This window comes from Chiloscyllium plagiosum, unplaced genomic scaffold (genome assembly GCF_037043375.1).
Source record: "Chiloscyllium plagiosum isolate Xiang-an unplaced genomic scaffold, Cpla_swu_hap1 HiC_scaffold_32, whole genome shotgun sequence".
Taxonomy (NCBI): Eukaryota; Metazoa; Chordata; class Chondrichthyes; order Orectolobiformes; family Hemiscylliidae; genus Chiloscyllium; species Chiloscyllium plagiosum.
The window spans coordinates 7,196,777-7,219,215 of record NW_028270170.1 but is presented as its reverse complement, the minus strand read 5'-3'; the positions used below and the strand labels follow the sequence as shown (position 1 = coordinate 7,219,215).

General features: G+C 44.4%; 1 protein-coding gene across 1 annotated transcript in view; it reads right to left on the bottom strand.

Annotated features, from left to right (window-relative positions):
* LOC122539626 (rho GTPase-activating protein 23-like) overlaps nt 1-22,439 on the bottom strand; it is a 285,601-nt gene that overhangs the window by 40,258 nt on the left and 222,904 nt on the right. The window contains exons 22-23 of the mRNA XM_043674624.2: nt 21,723-21,764; nt 7,977-8,082 (exon numbers count right to left, since the gene is read on the bottom strand). Coding sequence (XP_043530559.2) covers nt 7,977-8,082; nt 21,723-21,764 — 148 coding nt within the window. The remainder of the gene's footprint in view (nt 1-7,976; nt 8,083-21,722; nt 21,765-22,439) is intronic.

The following is a 22,439-nucleotide window of genomic DNA, read 5'->3' as shown; positions in this document are numbered from 1 at the left end:
AAGAGCTCTCTACAGAAATTCTCTGGAGTATTGGCCTAGGGTCAATCCTCTTCAGCCATTTCAACAATGACTTTCCCTTCATCATAACGATTAGAGAGTGGTGAACTTGGCCTGGACAATCACAAAGGCCAACCGCCCATCTACAGAATCCATCTACCAGGCCCACTGCCAAGGAAAGGCCACCAGCATTCTCAAAGATCCATCCCACCCTGATACTGCTTTTCTACAACCTCTACCATTGGGGAGAAGGTACAGAAGCCTGAACACATGCACCAGCCGGTTTCGAAACAGTTTCTACTCTACTGTTGTTAGATTACCAAATGGACTCAAACTCTTAGCATTCGCCTAAACCTGTGTTATGGTTTTTGCTGTTTAACTATTATTTACCTATCTAAGCTATTTAACTATGTGATCTGGCTGTATTGCTCGCAAGACAAAGCTTTTCAGTGTACACGTGACAACAAATTGAATTCAATTCAGAAGGGTGGATGTTTGCTCATGATTGCACAGTGGTTCAGTGCCATTTGTGATTTCTTAGATGCTGAAGCAGTCCATGTTCAATCGAGCAAGACCTGGATAATACCCAAGCTTGGACTGTGAACTGGCAAGCAACATTCATGGCGCACAAATCCATCTCTAACAAGAATCTAATAGTTGTCCCTGGACATTCTTGAATCTCCTATTATCAACATGCTCAGAGTTACCATTAACCTGAAACTGAATTGGACTACCCATATAAATATTGTAGGTACAAAAGTGGCTCAGAATCTCAGAAACTTGAAGTGAGAAACTTGCCTCCTGACTTCCTAAAGTCTTTCCACCATCTATTAGGTGTAGGTAAAACATGTGATGAAATGCTCCCCAGTCACCTGGATGAGTGCAGCTCCAACAACAACCAAGAAGCTTGACACCATGCTAGACAATGCAGCTTGCTTGACTGACACCACATCCACACCCTCCAGCTCCAAAGCTCAGTGGCAGTAGTGTGTACCATTTACAAAATGTACTGCAGAAATACACCAAAGTGGCAAGTAGTATTCATGCCACACAGATGCCAGGTAATGAGCATACATGGGAAGACCACCAACTGCAAGTTCCCCTCCAGACTACACAAACTTGGAAATATATTGTTGTTCCTTCAGTATAGCTGTGTTCAAGATCCTGGAACTCCCTCCCGAACAGCATTGTAGGTCTACCTATACCAAATGGACTGCAACCTTTCAAGAATAAAGTTCATCACCACCTTTAAAGTGCAACAAAAGGACAACAAATGCTGATGCAGCCAGCAACATCCAAATCCCATGACTGAATAAAATATTTCAAATCACTAGCTGAGCCAATGTCTTTAAACTCTGAAAATCCTGTGCTGTGTTATTGCAAATCTTTACTTTGAATTACTAGACAATTCAAGTTTTCTCTGACAAAAAATATTTTCAAATCATAGGCAGACTGGATCCTAAACACAGCAAGGACCATGAATCATAACTTTTACTTCATGAATTATAAAATCACCTGACAACAATATTCTTCAGGTCTTCAGAGGATTTAGAGTCAGAGATGTACAACACGGAAACAGAACCTTTGGTCCAACCCGTCCATGCCGACCAGATATCCCGACACAATCTAGTCGCACCTGCCATTCCCCGGCCCCTTTCCCTCTAAACCCTTCCTATTCATATACCCACCCAGATGCCTTTTAAATGTTGCAATTGTACTAGCCTCCACCACATCCTCTGGCAGCTCATTCCATACACACATCACCCTCTGCATGAAAAAGTTGCCCCTTAGGTCACTTTTATATCTTTCCCCTCACACCTTAAACCTACGCCCTTGAGTTCTGGACTCTCCCAAACCAGGGAAAAGATTTTGTCTAGTTATTCTATTCATGCCCCTCATGATTGTGGGCGGCACGGTGGCACAGTGGTTAGCACTGCTGCCTCACAGCGCCAGAGACCCGGGTTCAATTCCCACCTCAGGCGACTGACTGTGTGGAGTTTGCACGTTCTCCCTGTGTCTGCGTTGATTTCCTCCGGGTGCTCCGGTTTCCTCCCACAGTCCAAAGATGTGCAGGTCAGGTGAATTGGCCATGCTAAATTGCCCGTAGTGTTAGGTAAGGGGTAAATGTAGGGGTATGGGTGGGTTGCGCTTCGGCAGGGCAGTGTGGACTTGTTGGGCCGAAGGGCCTGTTTCCACATTATAAGTAATCTAATCTAATGATTTTATAAAATTCTATAAGGTCATCCTTCTGCCTCCGACACTCCAGGGAATACAGCCCTAGTCTATTCAACGTATCCCTATATCTCAAATCCTCCAAACTTGGCAACATCCTTGTAAATCTTTTCTGAACCCTTTCAAGTTTCACAACATCCTGATAGGAAGGAGACCAGAATTGCATGCAATATTCCAAAAGTGGCCGAACTAATGTCCTGTACAGCCGCAATATGACCTCCCAACTCCTGTACTCAATACTCTGACCAATAAAGGAAAGCATATCAAAGTCTTCTTCACTATCCTATCTACCTGTGACTCCACTTTCAAGGAGCTATGAACCTGCACTCCAAAATCTCTTTGTTCAGCAACACTCCCGAGGACTTTACCATTAAGTGTATAAAGTCCTGCTAAGATTTGCTTTCCCAAAATGCAGCACCTCACATTTATCTAAATTAAACTCCATCTGCCACTCCTCAGCCCATTGGCCATCTGATCAAGATCATGTTGTAATTTGAGGTAACTTTCTTTGCTGTCCACTACACCTCCAATTTTGGTGTCATCTGCAAACTTACTAACTACACTTCTTATGCTCACACCCAAATATAAATGATGAAAAGTGGTGGACCCAGCACCGAACCTTGCGGTATTCCATTGGTCACAGGTTTCCAGTCTGAAAAGCAACTCTCCACCACCACCTTCTGTCTTCGACCTTCGAGCCAGTTCTGTATCCAAATGGCTAGTTCTCCCTGTATTCCATGAGATCTAACCTTGCTAACCAGTCTCACATGGTAATAAAAGGCTTGATGGGATGGAAATGGTTGCGAAAGATTCACCTTGATTGGCTGAACATTTTTCGATTACAAAATGGCTGCCTGAGTGAAGTCATAATTAAATATTCAGATGATCATTCTGACTATCAAAGGAGCTGAGGCCACCTTATTTTATGTTGACCAGGAAGCAATTACAGGCAGCACGGTGGCTCAGCGGTTAGCACTGCTGCCTCACAGCACCAGTGTCCCAGGTTCGATTCCAGCCTCGGTCGACTGTCTGTGTGGAGTTTGCACATCCTCCCAGTGTCTGCGTGGGTTTCCTCCAGGAGCTCTGGTTTCCTCCCACAGTCCAAAGCTTGTGCAGGCCAGGTGAATTGGCTATGCTAAATTGCCCATAGTGTTTGGTGCATTGGTCAGAGGGACATGGGTCTGGATGGGTTACTCTTCGGAGGGTCAGTATGGACTGGTTGGGCTGAAGGGCTTGCTTCCACACTGTAGGGTATCTAATCTAAAAAAAAATATTGTCAAACGCCTTACTGAAGTTCATATAGATTACATCCGCTGCTCTGTCTTCATCAATCCTCTGAGTTTTTTAAAGAAGTAACAATCAAGTTTGTAAGTCATAATTTCCCACATACAAAGCCATGTGGGTATCCCTAATCAGTCCTTGCCTTTCCAAATACATGTAAATCCTGTCCCTCAGGATTCCCTCCAATAACTTGCCCACCACCGACGTCAGGCTCACTGGTCTATAGTAGCAGTAGCAGTATGCCTTGAACTCTGGCTGATAAGTGGCTCAGACAGTGGGGACACCTGTGAATCTGCTGGTGGCTGAAGCACCATTCAAGTGATTCCACGACCATTTGCTTTGCAATTCACTTATCTCTCCGGGTTGTAAACAACAGTTTATTTGATGGAGGCTCAACTATAAAAGTCATGCGAAGTTAGAGTTTAAGCTTGGCTGTTTCAGTCCACTGATACATGGATGAGAAGTGGGTTTAATTTCTTTAAAAATCAAGCAAGATAGCTTTGACAGCTATGCACGTTTGTAGTACATATACATAATAAAATTTTAACTATTACATGTACATCAGTGGTTTAAAAAAAGTCAGATCACAAATGGCTTTCAGCTGAAACTTGGAACAATCAGTTGAGAACAGCAATGATGATTACTGTGTGCAACCAAGTGATTTATCAATGGATGTTACTGCTTGGCACCAGCTTATATCAATACCAGGCAAATGATGAAAGATTGTTTGTGCTTCTCAGTTTCCTCAAGTCATTATATTATTGAAAGGTAAACAAAAAAAAGTTTTTGACTCAGAGACCTTGCTAATAATGTAGATAAAATCAGATACACCATAATTTTTTTGTTTTAGTTACTGTGTGGGATTTGAGGATCATTGCAAAGGCCAACAATTGCCCATCCATAATTGCTCTTGAGAGGATATTGCATTCTATTTGGTACACACCCACCCACAGTGCTTTCAAGGAGGGATTTCCAGAATTTTGACCCAGCAACAGTGAAAGATTAAAGTTAGTTTCAAGTTAGGATGGCGTCTGACTTGGAGGGAAACTTGCAAGTGGTGGTGGCAGTATTTTTTTGATGTATCTTTCCCCTAGGTGGTAGAACTCACAGCTTTGTCAGGTCATGTCAGAGGAGCCTTGGTCCGTTGTCAGAAAGAATTTTGGAGGTAATGTACCAGTGATGAAGGGAGCAAACGTTTGAACTAATGAAGGGGTATAGATCATATAAGCTTCTTTTGTATTGAATGGTGTTGAGCTCCTTTAGCACAGCTGAAGCTACACTCATCCAGACCTGTGGAAAGTATTTCACCATAGTCGGACTTTGCACATGGTAGACAGGCTTTCGGAAACAGGAGGTGGATATTTGCTGCAGAATTCTCTGCTTCTGATTTGCTCTTGTAGCCACAAGTATTTATTAAGATAAAAGGTAAAGTCACTACAGTCCCAGAGGACCATAGGGAAGCATTCTCATTTGAGAGAGGTGACTAGTGGTGGCTTAACCTGAGTGCTACTATGCCTCAGACAAGTGGTGAGGTTCGGAAGATGGGACATTTGTGGTGACTACATCTGGTATGGAAATTGAACGTGGCTATTGAAATCACTGCCACAAACCAGCCATCCAGCCACTGAGCTAACTGACACCCTATATTTATGTAGCTGGTCCAATTAGGTTTTAATCAATGGTGGTCCCTCCAGGATATTGATAATGTGGATTAAGTGAAGGTAAGGCTATTGAAAGTCAAGGGGCAATGGTTACATTCTCTTTTGTTAGAGGGCATTGCCTCACAATTGTCAGCCTGACTAAATGTTATCCAGGTTTTGCTGCATATGAACCATGGTTCTGCATCAGAGGAAGTGCAAATGGTGCTGAAATCTGAAGTTATCAATGAACGTCCTCACTCTAAACTTTGTTGGTTTGAAGGTACTTGATGAAGCACCTGAAGATGGTTGAACCAATGATACTACACAAGGAACTTCAGCAGTGATGTCCTCCTGGGCCAAGATGATTGGACTACAACAACCACAACTACATCTCTGTGTTTGATATGACTCAAAGCAATGGAAAGTTTTTCCCTTATTCCCATTGACTACAGGCTTTCAAAGACTCCTAGATAGCATACTGGGAAATTTCTGTCTGATGTCAAAGGCAGCCACTCTCACCTCACCTTCTGTCCATGTTTGACTCTAGTACCATGTGATTTGGAGTCTAGTGGCCCTAGTAAGATCTAAATGGAGCGCTGCTAAGCAGATTATAGGTAAGTGGCACTTCATAACATTGACAATGTCACCTTCTATCACTTTGCACATTGACAGTAGACTGATGGAGCAATAATTGGCCAGATTAGATTTATCCTAGTTTTGTATTATAGAACACAACTTGGGCAATTTTTCTCATTGACGTGTGGATGCTGCTGTTGTAGTGTACTGGGCTAGGGGTGCAGTTGGTTCTGGAAAACTAGTCTTCAGTACCATAGTCAGGATCAGGTCAGGGCTCATTTTTCAGCTTTTTGTTTTAACATCGAGTGAATTGAATTAACTGAAGACTGGCATCTATGGTGTTGGGGACCTCAAGAGCAGACCAAGATGGATTGTTCATTTAAGACTGTTGACTGAAGATGATGACCATCTTTTCAGCCTTGCCTTCTGCATTCAAGTGCTAGCTCTGCATCAGTGAGGATGGCAATGCTTGTGCAGCTTCCTCCTTCAGTTTGTTTAATTACCCATTACAATGCATCACTGTATATGGCGGGACAGCAGAGCTTTTGGTTATGGATTGCCTTTACTATTTTGCCTGCATGCAAGCTCTGTGCTGTAGCTTCACTAGATTGACATGGAATTTTTTGGTCTGCCTGGCCAGGCACTTCTACACTCCCCATTGTACAAAGGTTAGCTCCGGACTTGATGTTAACTCCAGACTGTAGTCAAATACAATTTTTCTACTGCTAATAGCCCATAGACATCTTATGGATATGAATTTTGAACTGCTAGATCTGTTTTGAATCTATCCCATTCAGACAGGGCAACATTGTGTCATTTCTACCTTGAATAAATGCATTTTTGACAGGTAGATTGTGAGGTCAATATTAAGTAAATAGAACCAACAAGAGGGAACAATCACCAGAATCACAAGTTCAGTCTGGAACGTATGTCTTTCCCTGCTCAGTTAATTTAATCAATGGTGATCCACTGAGTCACTCTAGGTGATGGTGATTATGGACTATTGTAACTTGCGGTGTTTCTTCCAAATGGTATTCAACATGAAAGAGCACTGATTCATCCGCTGAGGGAAAACAATGGATAATAAACAGCAGAAGGTTTCCTTGCCAGTAAGTGAACCAATGTTGAGGCCTCATGCCATCCAGAGTCTATGTTTGGGAATTCCAAACCTATGCTGCCTCTCGTGAGTCAGTCCACTGGTGGAGCAAGACATACGTCCAAGGATGGCAAAGCAGAAGTATAAGACTTACAAATAATAATTCAAGAGTAAGACTATGCCAGGTTGCTGTTTGATTAGTCGGTGGAGCAGCTCTCCCAAAAGCGTGGGAACTAACTGTAGATATCAGGCATATATTGCTAAGTCACCTTAAATATTGATTACATAATTCACTCTCAAGATTTCAGGAAATAATTTAAGATGGCATGTGATCATTTTAATAGCATGCAGTATATTAAAGTCTTACTTCATTGAAACAGTTTGTTAGAAACACTAAAATAACACAAAGGACTTCAGATGCTGAAGATCTGAAACAAAACAGAAATTGCTGGAGAAACTTAGCAGTTCTGGTGGCATCTGTAGAGAGAAAGCAGAGTTAACTTTTCAAATCCAGTGACTCTTCTTCAGAACAACTGTTCACTTAATGAATAGTGTAACTGATGTCAGATTTGCTTAGGAACTGGCATTTTCACTGTCAGAGATTGTTTTATACAAAACCTGTATGGGGACAGCAAATCACTTGAAACAGATTGTGGAGAATTTTGCAAGATGCGTTACAAGGTGCTACGACACATCACATGAAAAACATAGTTAAGCAAAAATGTGTGCTCCTGTCTTATTTGATTCACTTTAAATATCTTGTTAGCCTAACTGGATAATTTGAATACATAAACAAAATCAGATCAGTCGTGAATGGAAACAGATCCTGACATTGGATTTTAAGAGCGCAGCTCAAACACAATGAAATTTAATTCCTACAGTTCAGCTCAAACAATGAGGTGCCATTCCAAAAATGCACACTGATATCTAACTCAAGCAATTTTTCATTATGTTAAGCAATTCATTTCAAATCTTCTTAATTAGCTCATGTTTATACAATCAAGAAAATAAAAGTTTAAAAAGAAATACCTTGAAACTATTGTGAAATATTTCCAGGATCTACACAAATCTAAAATCTGATCCCTTCCATGTTACAGTTTGACATATCAGTTTAAAACAATCAGGATTAGACAGTAGTGAAAATTTTCTGCTACCTGAGATATCCCCTGGTGCTCCTCCAGTTCTCCCAATGTTTGACAGCAGGTGGTCTATGTTTGGTACTGGCTGTAATTCTGTATTACCTACATAGTCAACTGGAGCCTAGAACAGCAAAACAAATTTTAAAACTAATTTTGTCTCAGTAATGCATTTCCTACACTGCAATATTGGCTACATAGTAGTTCACAAATCATGGATGATCCTCACGAGAGAATACTACTCTGATTTAACTTGAAGTGAAACTTATCAGCCTCTAAAATATACCTGCTATTAAACAGTTGATGAAACTACCTACACAAATAATACAGGTTGGCAACTCTCTATTGCTGCCAGTAATGCTTCAATGACTTCACCAGGGATGGTCATTGGGTCCTTGACACAAGTGAATCAGGATGGGATTGAAATTGTGGGGAGGGGATATGGAGAAAGGTCTGGGATGTGGTGCATGAAGTCAATGGCAAGGGCAGGGAATGGCTTTCAGCAGACTCCTTACTGATGCTAGGTTGCATGATCAGAACTCCTGACAATGACAGATCCAGAAATCCCCACTTCTCAGGAAGACTGCTAGAAAACCCAACTGGGTTAGAGGCAAAAAAGTTGCAGATGCTGGGATCCAAAGTAGACAGGCAGGCGGCTGGAAGAACACAGCAAGCCAGGCAACATCAGGAGGTGCAGAAGTCGACGTTTTAGGTGTAACCCTTCTTCAGGACTGGGGGTGGGTGTAGGGGGAGCTGCAGATAAAGGGGGTGGCAGGGGCAGTGTGGTGACGTGGGGATAGATGAAGGCAGATAGAGGGTACGACCTGGTTAGTCAATGGAAGGAATGAATCCAGTTGGTGGCAGGGAGGAGTGGAAGGGAGGGGAAGGGGTTGGAAAGGGAATTGGGGGATGGGAAGGGAGGTTATTTGAAATTGGAAGACTCAATGTCCAGGCTGTAGGTTGCCCAGGTGGAAGATGAGATGTTGTTCCTCCAATTTGTAGCTTGGTTCATTGTGGCAATGAAGGAGGCCAAGGATGGTCATATCGGAAAGGGAGTGGGAAGAGGAATCACCCTTACGCCATCCCCTCCATCAGCCACTATGAGACTCCCCCAAAACTCCAACCCCGAGCCTTGCCACACATTCACTATTCTCCCCTGATCTTGAACTCTGAAACCAAACTGTCTGCACTCAGGAAAGGGCTCACGTTCGTACTCCTCCGTCCCCACCACAACGAATTCCAGACTCACTAGGATGTGGTGCTCTTCTTCTGCTACCTCCACCTCTGTGTTGCCACCTTTGACAAAAACTCCCAACCTCCCTCCGAGGACACCTCCCACTTTCCTCCTCCACTTGGTCACACCCTGCCAGCCTTTTACCTGCCCTCGAACTCTTTATTACAGACTGCTGACGTGAAAGCAGCCACCTCAATTTCTCCACACCCCTCACCCCCTCCAAATGTGCAATGCTCCACTCTCTCTGCAACAACCCCTGGTTCACCATCAAACCCGCTGATAATGGTGGGGCAGTGGTAGGTTGGAGAATGGGTCTCTACGTCGCAGAGGCCGAATGCTAATTCTCCAACGTCCTGTCTTACCACCCCCTTGGCCACGACCCCGCTGCGAACCATTAAGCCAAAATCACCCGCACTCTCTGTGCCTTCATTGCCTCCAGTTATCCCCCCCTCCACCTCCAACTGCCTCCAAACTCAGTTCCCCAACCCTGCAATGCCCGGTTCTACCTTCTCCCCAATATCCACAAGCCCAACTACACAGGTCAACCCATCGTCTCGGCGTGCTCCTGCCCCACCAAACCCACCTTCTCCAAACTCAACCCCTTGGTTCAGGCACTTCCCACCTACACCAACAACACCCTCCAACACTTCAGTAACTTCCAGTTCTCTGGCCACCAGCGCTTTATCTTACTATGGACATGAAGTCCTTAAACAGGTCCATTGTTGGCTATGTTGAACAGTCCCTCTTCAGCATTTAGACATGAACTGTGCCCCAATTCTTCTGCCATTACATCGATGACTGCATCCATGCAGTGTCCTGCACCCGTGCTGAACAGGAGCAATTCATCGACTTTGCCCATAACTTCCACCCCACCCTTAAATTCACTGGGTCTATCTCTGACACCTCCCTCACCTGTCTTTACTTCTCCATTTCCATCTCTGGCGAAAGTCTCCAGACATATGTTTACTACAAACCCACAGATTCCCGTAACTACCAGGACCACACCTCCTCTCACCCAGTAACCTGCAAGAACTCCATCCCATTCTCCCAATTCCTTTGCCTCATCTGCTTGGATGAGGAGACATTCCACTTCCCAGCATCCCAGATGTCCACCTATTTTGAACAACATGCTTTTTGCCCCACCACCATTTCCCATTCCACTGCCCTAAATCCCTCTCCCCATGCAATAAAGACAGCTTTCCCCTTGTTCTCACCTAACAGCCCACCGGTCTCAGCATCCAACACATCATCCTTAAACACTTCCACCAACTCCAACTAGACTCCACCACCAGGAATACCTTCCCCTCTCCACCCTCTCTGCCTTCCACAAAGACTGGCCCCTTTGACAGTCCTTGGTTTGCTCCACTGCACCTCCCCAATCCCACCCCCTCCCCCCGAAATCCCAGATACCTTCCCCAGAAAAGATGCAAACCTGCCAGTACACCAACCCTTCTCACCTCCACCCAGCGCCCCAAACAGTCCTTCCTGGTGAGAAAGAGGTTCACCTGCCTCTACAGTTTACTGCATCAGGTGCTCCCGGTGTGGTCTTCTCTACATCTGGGATACCAAACGTAATCTTAGGGAACAGTTCAGAGCATCAGAGTCAGGCCCACAGGGGCTGACTGGACCTCCCAGTCACCGTCCATTTTTATTTCCCTTCCCACTCCCTTTCTGACATGACCATCTTTGGCCTCCTCCATTGCTACAATGAACCAAACCACAAATTGAAGAAACAATACTTCATCTTCTGCCTGGGCAGCCTACAGCCTGGCGGGCTCAACATGGAGTTCTCCAATTTCAAATAACCTCCCTTCCCATTCCTAGATTCCCTGCCCAGCTTCCCCCTCCCACTGCTCCCAACCACCAACCGGATTCATTCCTCCCATTGACCAACCAGGTTGTAACCCTCTACTTGTCTTCAACTATCCCCACTTCTCCACCCTGCCCTTGCCACCCCCTTTATCTGCAGCATCCCCTACGCTCACCTCCAGTCCTGAAGAAGGGTTACACCCGAAACGTCGACTTCTCCACTCCTGATGCTGCCTAGCTTGCTGTGCTCTTCCAGCCTCCTGCCTGTCTACTTTGGAAAACCCAACTAGGCTTGCTAGGTTGATGTACTTTTGTGGTTGGAACCAGGTGGACCTCATTGACTAGGAGGTCCTTGATTGGGGTTGTTAACCTGGGCCAAAGATGAAAGGTTTGGCTGACCAATATAACCAGGTGATACATTGTGCTGTTATAGATTTTGAAATTTATTCATGTGAGGGTTGGCACTGTTTGGGGCAAAATGTGGGGGATGGTTGAAAAGAGTTACAAAGTTTTAGTAACCAGATTTAATTCTGCTAATTTACTTAAGTTGTCATTTATAGTTTTAAATGCCATGCATTTGAAGAAATCTTTAATAAGCTTGGTTCTTAAAAATGTGGAAAAAAATAATATAACCAGGAGATTTGGAATCTCCTCAGTCCAGGTGATTGACTCTGAGCTGGCTGGTCACAGCCACCATATTGTGCACAAGTTAATAAAGGATGACTCCATGGCGGGATACTGGCCTCTGTGCGGTTATTTCAGTAGCAATGGGAGAGAACAGTACGTGCCTGAAGAACATTTGCTTGCAACAGTTATTTTGGAGTTGGGTAAGCATTTCTGGCATCATGCCTCTATTTGGGAAGCTTGACCCATTTGATCCTGTTGTCAAAGATTGGGCCCGGTATATGGAAAGAATGCAATACTTTTTCTGGCAAAAGACATTGGGGCAGATGTAGAAAAAAAGAACAATCCTTCTGATCACTTGCGGACTCGCTGCGTTTTCGGTTATAAAGGGCTTCGTTTTCCCAGAGACACCAGACACTAAAACCTTCCAAGAGTTGATGGAGTCGGTAAAGGAATATTATGACCCAAAATCTCCTGAGATGCTATGGTTTTTATTTGGTTGTTCGAGAACCAGGGGAATCCGTGGATTTTTGACGAGGTTGAGACAACTGGCAGAGGCGTGTGATTTTGGGATGATCCTGAATGAGAAGCTGAGAGACTAGTTTGGTATGAGGGATTAATGATTTAACAATGCAGAAGTGCCTACTGCCTGACTGGACTTCAAACAGACAGTACAACTAGCTTTGTCATTAGAAAATGCAACAAGTGGAGCATGGGAGCTACAGGACATTCCAATGGAAGTGGACATCCAGACCAGTCTGAGTGAGCTTGGGGAACACCACCTGTGTGTTGGCAATTGCAGGGCATATTTTCAGCAGAGGGACCGTAAGCCAGCCCATCGCAGAATGCGACAAGGCCGAGCTGTGACCAAGTGGCTCACAAGTTCTTCAGTATCTGGGCTAGCAAGTCATTGTAATTGCTGCTGGTATGCGGACTCAAGACAGCAAAGTAGTCCTAAAATGCTCAATTTGAGTAAGAAAACTCTTGGGCTGGTTCCCAGGAGAGTGCAGAACTTGGAAAGTCCCCTAAACGTGGGTTGGAACAATTAAATTGCTGAGTGACATCCAAATTGAAACCGATTAAAATGAATGTTTGATTAAATGGTCACCCAGTTTCTATGGAGAGTGATATCAGTGCAGCTGTACCTGTGGATGCAGAATCTGTCTTTAACAAGATTTGTTCAGGACTCCAACTCTTAAGTTTGCACAAGATCTCAGCCAGACTGAGTACATTCACTGGAGAACATGTTGTGGTTCTGTTCGCCGAGCTGGGAATTTGTGTTGCAGATGTTTCGTCCCCTGTCTAGGTGACATCCTCAGTGCTTGGGAGCCTCCTGTGAAGCGCTTCTGTGATGTTTCCTCCAGCATTTATAGTGATTTGTATCTGCCGCTTCCGATTGTCAGTTCTAGCTATCTGCTGCAGTGGCCGGTATATTGGGTCCAGGTCAATGTGCTTATTGATTGAATCTGTGGATGAGTGTCATGCCTCTAGGAATTCACTGGCTGTTCTCTGTTTGGCTTGCCCTATAATAGTAGTGTTGTCCCAGTCGAACTCATGTTGCTTGTCATCTGAGTGTGTGGCTACTAAGGATAGCTGGTCATGTCGTTTCGTGGCTAGTTGGTGTTCATGGATGCGGAACGTTAGCTGTCTTCCTGTTTGTCCTATATAGTGTTTTGTGCAGTCCTTGCATGGGATTTTGTACACTACATTGGTTTTGCTCATGCTGGGTATCGGGTCCTTCGTTCTGGTGAGTTGTTGTCTGAGGGTGGCTGTTGGTTTGTGTGCTGTTATGAGTTCTAGTGGTCGCAGTAGTCTGGCTGTCAGTTCAGAAATGTTTTTGATGTATGGTAGTGTGGCTAGTCCTTTGGGTTGTGGCATGTCCTCATTCCGTTGTCTTTCCCTTAGGCATCTGTTGATGAAATTGCGGGGGTATCCGTTTTTGGCGAATACATTGCATAGGTGTTGTTCTTCCTCTTTTTGCAGTTCTGGTGTACTGCAGTGTGTTGTGGCCCTTTTGAACAGTGTCTTGATGCAACTTCTTTTGTGTCTGTTGGGGTGGTTGCTTTCGTAGTTTAGGACTTGGTCTGTGTGTGTGGCTTTCCTGTATACCTTTGTGGTGAATTCTATGTTCGGTGTTCTCTGTACCATCACGTTTAGGAATGGGAGTTGGTTGTCCTTTTCTTCCTCTCTAGTGAATTGGATTCCTGTGAGTGTGGCGTTGATGATCAGGTGTGTGTTCTCTATTTCTGTGTTTTTAATGATTACAAAGGTATCATCTACATATCTGACCCAGAGTTTGGGCTGAGTTTGCGGTAAGACTGTTTGTTCTAACCTTTGCAATTCCACTTCTGCTATGAGTCCCGAGATGGGTGAGCCCATGGGTGTGCCGTTGATTTGTTCATATATTTGGTTGTTGAATGTGAAGTGTGTTGTGAGGCACAGGTCCAGTAGTTTGAGTATGCAGTCTTTGTTGATAGGTTCCCCGTCTTGTTGTCTGTTCTGTATGTCCAGCAGGTTGGCTATTATTTCTCTGGCTAGGGTTTTGTCGATAGAGGTGAACAGTGCCGTTACATCGAATGAGACCATAGTTTCTTCCTGGTCTATGTGTATATTTCTGATGATGTCCAAGAATTCCTGTGTTGATTGTATAGAGTGTCTGGATCCGCTGATCAGGTTCCTCAGTGTGTTGTTTATCCTATTGGTGAGCTGTGGGGTGGGGTCAAACTCCCTCTCCTTGGTGTTGAGGTTATGTGTTTGTCTTTTCCTTGTTATCACAACAAACAGTGAGACAAGGTATCGTAACCCTGATAACAAGGAAAAGACAAACACTTAACCTCAACACCAAAGAGAGGGAAGTGCTAAAAGCACTAAGAACATAATCATACTACCAGCAGACAAAGGCAGAATGACGGTCATCCTGGACAAAGCAGAGTACATCCAAAAAGCGCAACAACTACTTGCAGATACCCCACCAATAGGATAAACAACACACTGAGGAACCTAAAAAAAATGGACAGATAACCAGGTTTGACCTACAGAGAATGAATCCTGAAAGCAACAACACCCCCAGATTCTATGGACTACCTAAAGTGCACAAACCAGACATCCCACTCAGACCCATAGTATCACTACCAGGGACACCATCACACAAACTGGCTAAAGAACTACAGCAGAAACTGAAACACCTGATCAGCAGATCCAGACACTCCATACAGTCAACACAGGAATTCTTGGACATCATCAGAAATATACACATAGACTATGGTCTCATTCGATATAACTGCACTGTTCACATCTATCGACAAAACCCTAGCCAGAGAAAACAAGCCAACCTGCTGGACATATAGAACAGACAACAGGACGGGGAACCTATCAACAAAGATGGCATACTCAAACTACTGGACCTGTGCCTCACAACACACTTCACATTCAACAACCAAATATATGAACAAATCAACGGCACACCCATGGGCTCACCCATCTCGGGACTCATAGCTGAAGCGGAATTGCAAAGGTTAGAACAAACAGTCTTACCGCAAATTCAACCCAAACTCTGGGTCAGATATGTAGATGATACCTTTGTAATCATTAAAAACACAGAAATAGAGAACATACACTGGATCATCAACGCCACACTCACAGGAATCCAATTCACTAGAGAGGAAGAAAAGGACAACCAACTCCCATTCCTAAACGTGATGGTACAGAGAACACCGAACAGAGAATTCACCACACAGGTATACAGGAAAGCCACACACACAGATCAAGTCCTAAACTACGAAAGCAACCACCTCAACAGACACAAAAGAAGTTGCGTCAAGACACTGTTCAAAAGGGCCACAACACACTGCAGTACACCTATGCAATGTATTCGCCAAAAACGGATACCCCCGCAATTTCATCAACAGATGCCTAAGGGAAAGACAACGGAATGAGGACATGCCACAACCCAAAGGACTAGCCACACTACCATACATCAAAAACATTTCTGAACTGACAGCCAGACTACTGCGACCACTAGGACTCATAACAGCACACAAACCAACAGCCACTCTCAGACAACAACTCACCAGAACGAAGGACCCGATACCCAGCATGAGCAAAACCAATGTAGTGTTCAAAATCCCATGCAAGGACTGCACAAAGCACTATATAGGACAAACAGGAAGACAACTAACAATCTGCACCCATGAACACCAACTAGCCACGAAACGACATGACCAGCTATCCTTAGTAGCCACACACTCAGATGACAAGCAACATGAGTTCGACACTACTTTTATAGGACAAGCCAAACATAGAACAGCCAGGGTATTCCTAGAGGCATGGCACTCATCCACAGATTAAATCAATAAGCACATTGACCTGGACCCAATATACCGGCCACTGCAGCGGACAGCTGGAACTGACAACCGGAAGCGGCAGATACAAACCACTATAAATGCCGGAGGAAACATCACAGAAGCGCTTCACAGGAGGCTCCCAAGCACTGAGGATGTCACCTAGACAGGGGACGAAACGTCTGCAACACAAATTCCCAGCTCGGCGAACAGAACCACAATAACGAGCACCCGAGCTACAAATCTTCTCCCAAACCTTGAACTGGGGAACATTGCAGATTAAGAGCACAACTTTAGTTCTGGTCTCCTATGAGGAGCAATTGGTGCAGTTACCACTGATAGTAGTAAAAGGCCCGGGCCCAAGGCTGTTGGGACAGAATGGGTTGAAGAAGATTCACCTAGATTGACTCAACATTTTTCGATTAGAAAATGGCTGCCTGAGTGAAATCCTAGTGAGATACCCAGGAGTTTTTCCAGAAAGAGGCCAAAGCCACTTTACACTTTGACCAGGAAGCAATTCAGAGATTTTGCAAGGCCTGCCCAGTGCCATTTGCCTTGTAGGCAAAAGTAGAGGTGAAAATCAGGAGGCTGGAGAGTGAAGGAATCAAACCAGTACAGTTTGCAGTATGGGCAGCACCAGTTCTATCGATTGTGAAGCCTGATGGTTCAGTTGGCCTTTGTGGGGATTTTAAGCAAATGGTACACTGATTTTCACAGATCGAAAAATACCCAATTCCTCGCATAGAGGACTGTATGCAAAGTTGGCAGGACGCTATACTTTACAAAGCTGAACATGAGCCATGCATACCTGCAATTGCCATTAGATGATGATTCACAGAGATATGCTACAATTAATACCCATCAGGGTTTGTGCCAATATACGAGACTGCCTTTTGGAGTGTCATCAACCTGTGTCCTTTACCAATGGATCATAGAGAACATTTTATAAGGCTACGCCAGGTTGCCACTTATCTGGATGACGTACTAATAACATTTAAGACCAATAAAGAGCACTTGGAGAATTTGGACAGAGTGCTTAAATGTTTCTTCCAGGCAGGCGTACGCCTTAGAAGGGGAAAAATGTGTGTTTCAGGCGCTCCAAGTGATGTACTTGGCTTATAAAGTCGACAAACTGGGTTACACCCGTTGGAAGATAAAGTGAGGGCAATCAAAGGAGTCCCGACTCCCATGTCCACACAGGAATGTGTGCCTTTCCTTAGGTGAATTATTGCGGAAAATTCATACTCACACCTGCTATTCAAAAACAGTCAGCCTTGGAAATGATTGCGTACCCAAGAAGTAGCCTTTAGGGGAAAAATAGCAGCTATTGCCGGTTTAAGGTGTCAGCCCACTACAATCTGAAGTGAAAGGTAGTGCCGACATGCGGTGTCTCCCCATATGTTATTGGGGTAGTGTTGGCTCACCGATGGTCCAGACAGGAATGTTCGATAGCGTATGTTTCCCCGGATTTTGACTGATCCCCAGATAGAGAAGGAAGTCTTGGCAGTCACCTTTGGTGTGAGGAAGTTCCACCAGTACCTTTATGGATGGGAATTTGTCATAGTAACAGATCACAAACCCCTACAGGGGCTACTGAAGGAAGACAAGGTGATGCTGCGCATAGCTTCCAGTAGAATTGAACGTTGGGCCCTTATTCTCAGTGCATACAAGTTAGAACACCTTCCAGGAAGCCAAGTTGCTAATTCGGATCCCATTGGCAGATATTTCATTGGTAGTGCCTCCCCTGGAAGAGTCCATTTTGGTTTTGACCCTTCTGGTCACTGCTGACAATATCTGACTGTGGACACAAATGATCCTGTCCTAGCAAAACTAAAACAGCTTGTGGCAATGGGCGGAACAGAAGGACCATTGCAACCAGGATTGAAAAGACCAGATCACCACAGAGGATGGCATATTACCATGGGGAGCAAGGGTGATTGTCCCAAGTAAAGGTCACCGCCAGATACTGGCTGAACACCACCAGGGTCATTTAGGGGTTTCCAAGATGAATATGCTGGCAAAAAGATATATCTGGTGGTCAGAGTAGGATGCCAACATAGCTGTGTTGGTGCGGCAGTGCCAACAAGGACAAAAATTGCCACCAGCAGTGCCCCCACATTCATAAAACAGCCAGGTAAACCTTGGACTTGGTTGCATGTTGACTATGCTGGTCCTTTCATGGGCTCAGTGTTCCTGGTCATTGTGGATACCCACCTAAAGTGATTGGATGTGTATAAAGTTCATTCGGCAAACTCAAGAGATGACGATTGAGAAGCTGCAAGCATCATTGGCAATGCACCGACCCCAAAGTATTGGTCACAGACAATGGGACGTCATTTACCAGCAGGGAATTCAAATATTTCTCAAGTCAAATGGCATTTGGCACATAAACACATCTCCACAGAATCTATCCGTCATCTAATAATCTAGCGGAAAGAACAGTCCAAATGTTGAAGGCAGGTTTAAAGCAGCAGCCTTCAGCATCACTTGGTACCAAACTGTCCCGGTTCCTGTTCAATTATAGGTCCATCCTACATGTAACAACAGGGATAGCTCCAGCAGAGTTGCTGATAGGGAGATGATTCTGCACCAGGTTAAATCTGATCCTCCTGGACTGGGGAGGGGAGGTGGATGTGGGAGTGAAACAGCGGCAGGAATGCCAATGCCAACCAATGCCTCCTGCAAGCGAGAGAGCCTATTTAATTCAGGGGACGAAGTTTGGTGCTGGAACCACAGGAAAGGTCCTATATGGGTACGGAGTGAAGTTGGCGCAAGGTCAAGTCCAGTGACTTACATAGTTCAGGTGGGTGATACAGTCCTGAACAAACGCATGGATCATCTGAAAACTGTCACCTTGCAAACGGAGTGGGAGCAAAGCATACCTGGCCCCTCAGAATAGCCAGAAGGCCTGTCAGAAACCATAGGTTCTACCATAAAGTAGCAGTGTGCTCATTAGAGAGCTGGCCAGGGGAGGGCTGGCCAGGGGAGAGCCAGCCATTATGCGGGCCAGGAGGGGGCTGGAGGGTTGATGACTGGGCTAGTGGAAAGCGGGCTGGGAGGGGCCACTCAGTACACAGGCTGGGGGCGCCAGGCAACCGATAGCATGCAGGTATAGGGGCGGCCAGTCAGTATGCGGGAAGGCTGAGCCAAGCGGCAAATGTCAGCCTGTAGGAAGGCCGACCAGGAGAGGAACAGTCAGTACACAGGGAGGCTGGGAGCCAGGAGGTTGACGACTAGCCTGGAAGAAAGTTGGGGACTGGGTAGGGTCAGTCAATAAGCAGCATGGCTGGAGACCAGAAGGCTGACAACTGGTTCGTAGGAAAGCTGCCCAGGGGTGGTTCAGTCAGTACGCAGGGCGACTGAGAGCTGGGTGGCTGATGACCAGTCCGGAGGAAAGCAGGCCTGGGGAGAGTCAGTGAGTACATAGGTTGGCTGAAGACCGGAAGGCCGATAACTGTCCTGCAGAAAAGCTAGCCAAGGACGGCCTGATGTGGACCGGTGTCAGGAGGCGTGTAGTGTACCCAAGGACCACAGGGTGTTGGGGACAGTTGAGTTATGTAATTAGTGTTTTCATTATTGAATGCCGTTTTTGGCTATGTTGTGTTTTGTAGACTGAGATTTCAGGTGCTTTATGGTTGTGTCCCTATTTCTCTTGTCTATTATTACTGTTGTATTATATTTTGTATAGCTATGAATAAAAGAAAACCAGGAGATTAAGAATCTCCTCAGTTCAGGGGACTGACTCCAAGCTGGCTGGCCACAGCCAGTGTATTGCTGTTGGTTTTGTTTTGGTAACTGATTCCTGAACTGGCTGATCGCAACAGCCAGTTTGTTCCTGGTATTCCTTTTGAAGACTGATTTCTGAGCTGACTGATCTACAACAGTCTGTGTTACTGCTGTATTTCAGTTCTCACTGGGGAACTGTTATTTCACTGGCTGATTGCAACTGTGTGTTACTTTTTTTTATTTTCTTTTGAGCAAGGTCTATGCAGATTTTGTGGCAGAGTTTAGCCCTTGCACTCTGGTTTGAAGTGTCTTTCCTTTTTTTGTGTGTGTGTTTTCACTTTTTGGTGCTTGGACTGAGCCCCTGTGAGTTAACTGCACCTTCACAATTAACTGTATTCCTGTGAGTGGACCTGGGCCTCTGTGGAGGCTGAACATCTGTGTGCGCGTTGTGGGGCATGCATTTACTGCCCTCAGGAGTGGACTCTGCCTTCGGATGTGGACTTCATTTTTGGTAATGGACTCTGCTTTTTTGCTGGTTGGTTTTATCACCTGCACTGTCTTGTGTGTCCCTGGGTCTGGCAGGCCTTACTGAGAGCTGGAAGGTTCATAGGTCGTCCTGAAAGCTGTCACAACAAGAACCAGAGGATGAGTAGGCCATCCTATGAACTGGAAGGTTAGTAAGTTGTCCCGAGGAGCCGGAAGGTGTGTAGGCAGTCCTGAGTATCATTGTGCTGAGGAAGGAGCTGAACAGCCTGTCCTAGAGGCGGCCAGAAGGTGCCATGGGGCAGTGTAGGGCCAAAAGGCATATGGGCCATCATGAGTGCCGTCGTCCCAGGGAGGTATAGAGACAGGCTGTCCTTGAGGTGGCCGGAAAATGTGTCAGGGTGACCCGACAGCCAGAAGGGGCGTGGGGCAGGCTGCCTTTATGTGGCTTGAAAGTCTGGGGGGGTCATTTGCTGGTTTACTAAGTGTGTCTATGTAATATGCACAGTTTTATTGGTCGGTTGATCCCACTGTTTTGTATGTGCTTGTGTCTACTGTTTCCTTTTTGGTGAGGTAAGGTTAGGATTTGGGGTTTGTCTGCATATCTTCTCTGCAAATTGGTTGTACGGTGGGGTTTGGCCTTGCCGCCCCTTTCCATTGTAAATTGCTGTTTCTTGCAAACTGCTGCTTATTGTTCATCGTTGACTGCTTGTTCGTATTTTGTAGAGTTTGATAAAATATAATGAGGAGATTTAGAATCTCCTTAGTTCAGGGGACTGACTTTGAGCAGAGTTGCCACATCCAGTGTATTGTGCACAAGTAAATAAAGGGTGACTTAGTGATGGGATATGGGCCTCTGTGCAGTTATTTCATGCACAGTACACTATATTAATATGTCTTAAATGAGTTTAAGTGACATTCTACTGCGAGCGAACATGTTTCTTGCATTGCCCCTTCCTAGCTCCAATTTGATGGTGGGGCAGGGAAGTCTCCTGCCTCAAGACAATTGATGCACCTTTCTTGCAATTATCTTTCCCATCATGACAGGCTGGATTAGATTCCATCCATGGTTATGGGCAGAAGGCCTAGTTTTAGATTGCTGTAATAAGCTACAGCACAAATAATTGTTTGGATGGCATCCTTCTATACAGTAAACCTCTATGGTCCTTTGTCATTAAAATGCTGTTTATGTGACACCTCCAAAGTGTGAAGAGTTTATTTTTAGTTTTTTTTAAATTAAGAAAATCATTTTTTGATTTTGGTTAATTTCTCTGAAGCTATTTAGGCTCGTATGCAGAAGTTGCTCAGATTATCCAAACTGAGTTCAGTCTCTACTGACAACACTTTTCTTCTGGTAATATGGAAATCCTTCCATGTATTTTTCGAATGTTTTATTTATTAAGCAGTAAGACATTATTCATTAAATTAGTTTCACTTAGAGGATTTTTAAAATTCTAATAGATCCTTAATTATTCTCTTCGAGCCCATAGTTCATGCATCGTATTAATTTGTCTTAAGTGCTTGAAAATTAGATTGAAGAGCTCTTACCTTTTCATCCACATCCCTGTCTTCATTAAAAAACCAATCATACTGGAAAAAGTGCAAACAAACTGATTACATTAAGAAATAAAAGAACAGTATACTAGATTGTGAAAATATTCTCAGCAAAAATCTCACAACTGAATTATTGCTTTCAATTTTTTTTGCTTTAAGCATGAATATTTGTAGCGCAACATCAAGAATATAGAGAAACAAGGCTAACTAAGTTTGAGGTATCATGTACAGTTGATTGTTTTTAGGGCAAAGTTTTCAAAGAAAGTTCAGAATCAGAAAATGATGCTCTGTTCAGACTTTATACTCAAACTAAATTGATGGGAATGAATTATTCTAAAGGAAAGGGGCATTTGGCTAACTGCGCATCAAGCCATCTGTGACACAGAGGTTATACATGCAGTCCTATCATCTGAAAATTTGTGTGTTTAAATGCATTAATCAAATTTTCATACAAAATTTGGAACTTGTCGCTGGTGGTAAGGTTGACCATTATCAAATTAAGGTCTAATATCAGCTGGCCTATCTACAAATGGTGCAGTAACCCAGAAAACAGAAGGCCACAAAACTGACTGAGCCATTTTATGATTAATTATATATAAGCAAAGAAATGTTTACAGTATTATCAACATTAACAATTGACAGGTACAACAACACATCTAAATTAGTTCAATCAATAACCTGCTTATAAATTCATTAATTATTTTATCAAAT